This window comes from Rhopalosiphum maidis, chromosome 1 (genome assembly GCF_003676215.2).
Source record: "Rhopalosiphum maidis isolate BTI-1 chromosome 1, ASM367621v3, whole genome shotgun sequence".
NCBI classification, from domain to species: domain Eukaryota; kingdom Metazoa; phylum Arthropoda; class Insecta; order Hemiptera; family Aphididae; genus Rhopalosiphum; species Rhopalosiphum maidis.
In genome coordinates, this window is record NC_040877.1 from 61,360,550 (window position 1) to 61,367,933 (window position 7,384).

At 29.4% G+C, this 7,384-nt stretch overlaps 3 protein-coding genes across 5 annotated transcripts; 2 read left to right on the plus strand and 1 right to left on the minus strand.

Moving 5' to 3' along the window:
- Nucleotides 1-807: 807 nt before the first annotated feature.
- Nucleotides 808-3,428, plus strand: LOC113548168 (tRNA (cytosine(38)-C(5))-methyltransferase). Its single transcript, XM_026948899.1, has 4 exons — nt 808-1,000; nt 1,111-1,300; nt 1,382-1,676; nt 2,513-3,428. The coding sequence occupies exons 1-4, from the start codon at nt 946-948 to the stop codon at nt 2,957-2,959; spliced, it is 987 nt and encodes a 328-aa protein (XP_026804700.1). The 5' UTR covers nt 808-945; the 3' UTR covers nt 2,960-3,428.
- Nucleotides 3,429-3,526: 98 nt separating this feature from the next.
- On the minus strand, nt 3,527-4,977 carry LOC113548169 (28 kDa heat- and acid-stable phosphoprotein-like). Its single transcript, XM_026948900.1, has 5 exons — nt 4,818-4,977; nt 4,469-4,689; nt 4,271-4,401; nt 4,054-4,205; nt 3,527-3,767 (listed from the first exon to the last, which is right to left on the minus strand). Exons 1-5 carry the CDS (start codon nt 4,825-4,827, stop codon nt 3,709-3,711), a joined length of 573 nt encoding a protein of 190 aa, XP_026804701.1. The 5' UTR covers nt 4,828-4,977; the 3' UTR covers nt 3,527-3,708.
- A 79-nt stretch (nt 4,978-5,056) lies between these two features.
- On the plus strand, nt 5,057-7,194 carry LOC113548170 (intraflagellar transport protein 20 homolog). 3 transcript variants are annotated; one of them, XM_026948901.1, is made up of 4 exons: nt 5,057-5,429; nt 6,509-6,638; nt 6,709-6,863; nt 6,929-7,194. In XM_026948901.1, the coding sequence occupies exons 2-4, from the start codon at nt 6,512-6,514 to the stop codon at nt 7,043-7,045; spliced, it is 399 nt and encodes a 132-aa protein (XP_026804702.1). In that variant the 5' UTR covers nt 5,057-5,429; nt 6,509-6,511; the 3' UTR covers nt 7,046-7,194. The 3 variants fall into 3 exon arrangements, with proteins under 3 accessions (XP_026804702.1, XP_026804705.1, XP_026804704.1); XM_026948904.1 differs by having other exon boundaries at nt 5,057-5,419; XM_026948903.1 differs by lacking the exon at nt 5,057-5,429 and adding an exon at nt 5,593-5,658.
- The last annotated feature ends 190 nt before the right edge of the window (nt 7,195-7,384 follow it).

Here is a 7,384-nt window from a genome sequence, read left to right on the forward strand (position 1 = left end):
TCATTCTCGTAGTGATGTAGTATTGGAAAATATTAGTCATCATTTCAGTTTTATGATCACTACAAGGAAATGTCAGTAAATCACCATGTTATTCAAGAACATGATCAATTGTTATAATAAAAACTTCTGAATCTGTACTATGTTGAGCATCAAGTCATCAAAGTCAAGACGAAACATGAATAAATTATAATTATAATGTGTTAGGTAGGAACAAAATATATTATAATATTGTATAATTATATATATTACGGAGCATGAAAAAGGCGGGAGATTTATAAGTTAAGATGGATAAGCATACCGATTTTTTAATTTCTTGTTTTGGATACTTAGATGGCGCGAGTGTTGACAAGAACTCGAAGCCTCCGTATCCCGCTCATTGTATACATTAAGGGAGGATTTACCTCTCACACCCCCCAACAATATCGTTTCCAGTCCTGTATATCTTAATTCGTGGTTACTATACCTGCGTTTTAGTCAGTTATACCGTAGATTAAATATACTAAGTATATTATAGTACTAGTATATTGTATCTATGCTATAATATAGTCAATATAAATATGCTACGGTCAAACCACACATTGGAATAGAAAATGGTTAATAATTTAAAAACGATAACGCGCCAAAACGTATTCGTTGGAGATTCATACTGTCTATTGTAATTGGTCACAATGCCATTTTTCTTATCGACCACGTTGTTTCCTTATCAAGAATAATATTTACAAATTATCGAGGTAGAAATAGTTGAATAATGAAATATAAATATCAATTCAAAATTAATACTATAATTAATAATTATTATTATATTAGTTCATAATATTCAGGTTATTTAACAATATTTATTTGCACTGTTATTTGTCGTTTAAATGAAATTAATTCTATTTAATTTATATTAAATTATACTCTTTCAAATACATTTTTATAACAAATGATTTTCGAATTCTGAGTATGAGAGTCATCGAATTTTTCAGCGGTATCGGTGGAATGCATTTCGCCCTAAAAGGTATAGCAACAATATTGTACATAGTATATGAGACATATTTAAATACACAAGATTAAATGTTAATACTTAGATAATCGTGGTGGAGGATTATAAATGTTAATATTTTTCAGAATGCAATTTGAAAAATTTTGAAGTTGTCCTAGCTGTAGATATAAATACAGTAGCAAATGCAGTGTACAGACATTTTTTTCCATCGACTAACCTCAGAGATTTGAATATCCTTTCACTTAGTCCAGAACAGTTTGATGCATATTGTCCAGATATATTATTGATGAGCCCACCATGTCAACCTTTCACAAGGTAAGCTTTTTTATTTATTATTGTTAATACACACTTATTTAATAAATAAAATATTTTTCCCTTTTTTTATTTAATTTTTAGAAATGGTCTTGTCAAGGATATTAATGATGAAAGAACAAAGCCACTGCTGCACATTATTGAAAATATAATTCCTAAATCAAAATCACTTAAATATATTTTAGTGGAAAATGTTAAAGGATTTGAAAGTTCTTTGGCTAGAGATAAATTAATTTCTGCTTTGAGTCAGTCAGGTTTTACATTTAAAGAATTTCTTCTAAGTCCTGTACACTTTGGCATATGCAATTCAAGATTGAGGTATTATTTATTAGCCAAGAAGAAGCCATTAGATTTTGCAATACCCTTACAAAATGATATCGTAAGTTACTTAGAAATCAATCTAACAAAATCTATTTTATAATGTTGCTAATTGCTTATCTCTGTACTAATATTAGCAATAAGTGTCCATTTTTTGAAGAAAATTAAATTTATTGATTTTTAAACCATATTCTAACGATTGGTATACTTGACTAAATATTTAGTACTAGTAATACTTACCAAGCTATCAGTAAGTATCCTTGCACTATTTTTGATCATTGATACAGATGACAGACACTAAATATGATGCAAGTCAATGAAACGGCCAATATACTAATAAGCATAAAAGTCTTCAGCATACTATATACAATTACTTGCCCATTTAATTATTTATATACTTGGCAAATACACTAGTCGTAGGAAACTGTTTGATATGTATCACTGATAATTTTTGAACATATTTTTAATTGTTCATACTAATATTAAAAATATAATTACTTATTACAGTCTTATTGGTTCAAGTTAATATCCAATGACCTGGTAATGTTTATAGATGCAAACTGTTTTTATAAATAATCAACTAGTCAAGTTACAAACATTTTATTTTCTTCATAGTTTACCAACACATTGTAAGATTTCTTCATACTTACTAAATTATTTTTAAATGTTGCACATTATATTATTTAGTAATTATGTTAAGCTGTAAATCTACAGCTTAATATTGTTTATCTGAAGTTTAGACAAGCTTATTTACAGTTGACTTAAAAAAATTCAAATTTAAATTAATTGGATGTATTCCCTAACAGTTTTCATCTGAATCAACAATTATACAGTATTTAAATTTTGAAACATTGTAAAAATATTTAATTAATATCAAACGTTTTTTTTTTTAAATAGATAACTGAAAATAATTGGGACAATAAATTGTGCAATCGCGTTAAACAAGTTTCAGATGTATTAAGTATATCCGACGCAGAATTAGATGAATATTTGATTAATGACAAGCAACTATTGAAAGGCGGCAAAGCTTTGGACATTGTTACCAAACACAGTAAGAGGTCATGTTGCTTCACTCGTTCATACAGTTCATATTTATGCGGCACAGGTTCCGTTTATTCCAGTTTATGTGAAGAAAATATTAAAGAAATTATTAAGGACAACGACAATAATTTAGAAGTGCTGAAAAGTTTAAAATTAAGATTTTTTACACCTGCAGAAGTTGCAAAGTTTATGTGTTTTCCTGTAACCGATTTTCCAGTCAGCAATAAAAAGGCATACCAACTTCTGGGAAACAGTATAAATGTTTATGTTGTTTCGCGGTTATTATGTTTATTATTGCCTTAAGCCCTTAACTTTATTATTGTTATACATAATTATATTTATATATGTTATATGTAAATTACTACATTTTTCAAATATGGTTGTTAATAAAGTAAGTTCTAAAATATTGTATTTTTTTTATATCATGAAATATTTATTTAATTATTTTAAGATAAATCATTAATCAAGATATTATTTAATCTCCATATAAGGACATTGCAATACATTTTAAATTTATCAAATATTTTTATTTGATATAATTATTAAAATTCTACTTTTATCTATTAGATTATTCATGTTTATGTTATTCCAACAGATTCTAGTAATGTTTACGTTCGAAGGTACTTACTTATGTCAATGGTAAAAAAATAAATGTTAACTATTATAGATTACAACTTGTTTGAAACTTAATTTAACACACAATAGAAAATTGATAAACAAAAGTTTAATATATAATATACATATATAAATAAATGATATATGATAATTTTTATAAACTGTATTCTGTGAAATGGTTAAAATTAATCAATTGGATATTATTTAAATGAGATTTATTGTTACAAAAAAAAAAAAATAAACTTTAAAATAATGTAAACAATATTTGATAGGTGTTTAATTTAGATGAATGTCTGTAAATCATGATAATTATAATAACTACTATAAATTAAAGCATATATTATAGTAGCATATTGAAAATGGCTGCCTAACATAATAATTGAACATAATTGTAATTTAATTCTTACATTACATATCAGTCCATAATTTAAATTTTTCTATTTTCCGAGTGCTTTTTGCATCTCGGCTGATTTTTGAATCTTGGCCATCTCTTTTTCTATAAAAAAAAAATAATGATATAAAAAGTGTACAAGAATACAGAGCTACACTCTGTCCAACAAAAGAACGTGCTGCAGACCAACAAAAATCAGTTTTTTGGCGCATTCCCAAGTGACACCCTGCCATAGGCGAACTGGCTTTAATAGGGTGACATGGGGGGTCGCACAAAATCTGCGCATTCTTTCGCTGGACAGAATGTAGTCTAGTATATATATTATATTGTTTTGTAAATATCAATTCAGACATATTCAATATGAAAAAATAATAACTAAAGAAAAATTTACCTTTTTTCTCATCCTCTCTCTTTTTTGCAGCTTCTGCACGTTGTTGTTTAATGATTGCTAATCTAGCTAAATCTGCTCTTGCTTCATCTGTCTTACCTTCAGCTTGCAGCTTTTGATAATGCAGTTTTTTCCGTTGTCTTTCAACTTCTTCTCTGTAATATCAAACATATATTATGTAAATTATATTTAAAAACAATAAGAAATAAACGTTATCAACCTTTCACGCCTAGATAACTGAGCTGGTTCTGCTGTATCTAAGGTTTCGTTAAGCGTAGCTAATTTCTTTGCTTTTAACTGTCTCCTATTTGGATTTTCAATTTGTATCAGGCCAGCAACACCTTTTTTATTCTGGCAAAAAACAAAAAATTAAAATTTGCCTAACCATAGTAGCTTTTATAATAAAAATTATAATTACATCGTCGGATTCTTCTTCAGATTCGCTTTCACTCTCCGATTCATCCTCACTATTGCTTTTGTCTCCTTTGGTCACGGGTTTTTCTTCTTCACTTGATGATTCATCATCACCTCTGTTATTTTTCTTCCACCTTCTTTCCTGTTCTTCACGTTTTCTCTGTTCTTCTAATTCTTCGGGGTTTGTAAACCTGCGACTCCTTCCCTTGTGATTAGTCCATTTTCCTGTAAACACAAAAAAAAAAAACAAAATCAATTAAGCAAAAAATATTTTTATTTTTAAACGCATTGTTTTAAGATTGATTCAGAACAAAAGAAAAGCGCCTTCGAAGAAACTATTGCGATTTACGTACCTCTTGGCATTTTGAACACTTAAGGCTTTCGTTTAGTGACAGATAAGTAATTATCTAGTAACGTTTATCGAACACAAATACAACTGAGCAATGTGCACGATCTATTTACGAATTTTGGATTTCAAAATGATTTTGAGGGACAAGACTAGCGAGTCTGTATCAAAAAATTATTTATCAAAATATTGACGTCGATGATAAAATTCGCTATATTTAAGGCTGTGTTATTGCATCAGACTGCTGTGATCTTGGAAAAAACGGCCGTGACAAAGAGGATGTATAAATGCAAATGTGGCGCGATACCGTTACCACGGCATCCGCGTGTTTGCCGACACAAACACAATTTAATTTACATATTTTATATTTGCGTAGAAATCCTAAAATATTTTAAAAAGGTCATTGGCCATTGTCATTATTTTTCAATCGTTATCGTTTATATTATAAAAAAAATTATTACCAACCGAGTCGAGTTTTCAAATAAGCACGTGAAGTGTAAAACTGTCGTTGTATTATCGCGGGTGTGCGTCATGCGTTAGATAACGACGAAAACAGTATCAAAAATATTTAAAATACGCGCCTTCGAAGTGTTGGAGTACAGATATTCCGTAATAAAATGTACATTTTGAATATTTACACGATATTGTGAATAGCAAATAATATATTATTACAATACACAAGCCTACACATTTATGTATTTTTAGATTGTAATTTATTATTAATTTAAATATTAGAATTATAGATAGACATTTTATATTTTTAATAAATCAATAATAATAGTTCCAAACTGAGAAACGAAAACAATTCGTAGATGCGTAGATCCAATGGAAGGATAGTATTCGAATAGGTAATCCAAAGAAAATTTTAGTGGTGGACTGGTGGACAATAGTCGAAACAAAATTATTAACAAATTGCCTACGTCAACGCCATAGTTGTTTTAAAGTATTTGCGACTTTTAAAATGTAATCATACTATTGCGGTTTGCCGTCTGCAATTGATTGCAAACTGCAAATAATGCAAACGCTAAGATGCGATTACCTAACCAATTATAATACAGTCGGAAATTTCAGCCGATAATTCATTATTTTAATTAGGTACTGTCTAATGAAAGTCTTGAAACTATCATTAATATTAAAATCGAATATAATATTCTATATAACTTCTAAGATTGTAATTTATACAATGGTTGACATTGGCTGTTGTTATACTTATTTGTTAATTGTGAATTAGAAAACGCATCCCTGGGGTTCTTGGACTTTTAGGTATTCAAATTTTCCTCAGAATTTAATGATATTTGCTATGAATCAGTGGCGTAGCTTTGGTGGACATGGGTGTATGCCGCTCCCCTGGAATTTTTTATTGGTGATGTTTTAATTATGATACTTAATACTTAGTGTTATAGCGAGTACTTCTCTACCAATCCACGGCCTTTGCGGGAAGAAACAATGCCGTGACAATAACTACTCCACCACTCTATCAACAGCTGATTAGTTAAAGCATTATGTTAGATTATTTTGAACTTCATAGAATTTTTTTTCTATTAAATTAATTTACCATCTTTTATCAAAAAAATATCCTATAATATATTTTTATAGTATATATGTCATAATATAAGTATTGTGAAGTATGAACGAGATTTTACGCTTCTCTTCGATTCCCGACATGTTGTAAAAAATGCATATTGTGTATTTTTGCAGAGGATGGCTGACAGCGTACCCGTGTCGGATGTCGTTTGTGTCGACGACATGGGCAAGGCCAGAGTCATGGAACCCGTGTTGGCGGACAAGGTGGCCGGTCTGAGGGATCAATGCATAGAATTCATGAGCGGTAACCGTGGGACCGGGACGGACGGCTGTCAAGAAATCGAAAAATAATTTTCATTTTTTTTTTTTTACAGATATAGAGCTGTACCGCGAGTCAGTTAACACGTTTATTGGCGTCATGGACCATCTGGCCAAACAGGTGGAGCGAGAAAAGCGAGATGCGATTGTAGTGTCGAACAAGCTAGCATCGTTGCCCAATAAGGTGGAAGAAGAAATCGCCAAGTTAAAAGTAACTGCGCGTGCTAGGATCGGGAGATTGGAATTTAACATTGTTTAATTTTTTTTCTATTTCAGTCGCAAATCGAACAAAAGACAACGGAGCTTGAACGTTACAAGGTAGAGCACAGATCGCTGCAAAAAATCGAATCCGACCAAACGGACTTAATAAATCGATTATCGTTTCAAAACTAAACGGTTTTGGATAAATTGTGAGCGTCATTCATTAATATAGAATAAAGGCATAATAAGATACAAATGAATAGCAATACTTAAATATTTTTTTTTTTTATTATTGTTTAATGATTAATCAAATTATTCCTTAACTATAAAATAATGTTTAAGCATAAAAATAATTATGGTAAATGCAATTTTTATAATATAATAAATAAAATCATTATTATTATCGTATAGTATAAAAAAGAATAATATGTGTATAATTGTATTTTATGTATAAATATATGATTTTTTTTTCATCAGTACGCAATTTTCACAAAACAACCTTGAAAATACAAATTATCATCAATATATAGG

Excerpts from the sequence above, each read along its gene's own strand:
- LOC113548168 (XM_026948899.1), top strand. The coding sequence starts at position 946 with ATGAGAGTCATCGAATTTTTCAGCGGTATCGGTGGAATGCATTTCGCC. Across the intron at positions 1,301-1,381 it reads CCATGTCAACCTTTCACAAG|AAATGGTCTTGTCAAGGATA; the intron begins GTAAGCTTTTTT and ends TTTAATTTTTAG. Across the intron at positions 1,677-2,512 it reads TACCCTTACAAAATGATATC|ATAACTGAAAATAATTGGGA; the intron begins GTAAGTTACTTA and ends TTTTTTAAATAG.
- LOC113548169 (XM_026948900.1), bottom strand. Across the intron at positions 4,402-4,468 it reads CTGAAGAAGAATCCGACGAT|AATAAAAAAGGTGTTGCTGG; the intron begins GTAATTATAATT and ends GTTTTTTGCCAG. Across the intron at positions 3,768-4,053 it reads GAGAGAGGATGAGAAAAAAG|AAAAAGAGATGGCCAAGATT; the intron begins GTAAATTTTTCT and ends TTTTTTTTATAG.
- LOC113548170 (XM_026948901.1), top strand. The coding sequence starts at position 6,512 with ATGGCTGACAGCGTACCCGTGTCGGATGTCGTTTGTGTCGACGACATG. Across the intron at positions 6,639-6,708 it reads ATGCATAGAATTCATGAGCG|ATATAGAGCTGTACCGCGAG; the intron begins GTAACCGTGGGA and ends TTTTTTTTACAG. Across the intron at positions 6,864-6,928 it reads AAGAAATCGCCAAGTTAAAA|TCGCAAATCGAACAAAAGAC; the intron begins GTAACTGCGCGT and ends TTTCTATTTCAG.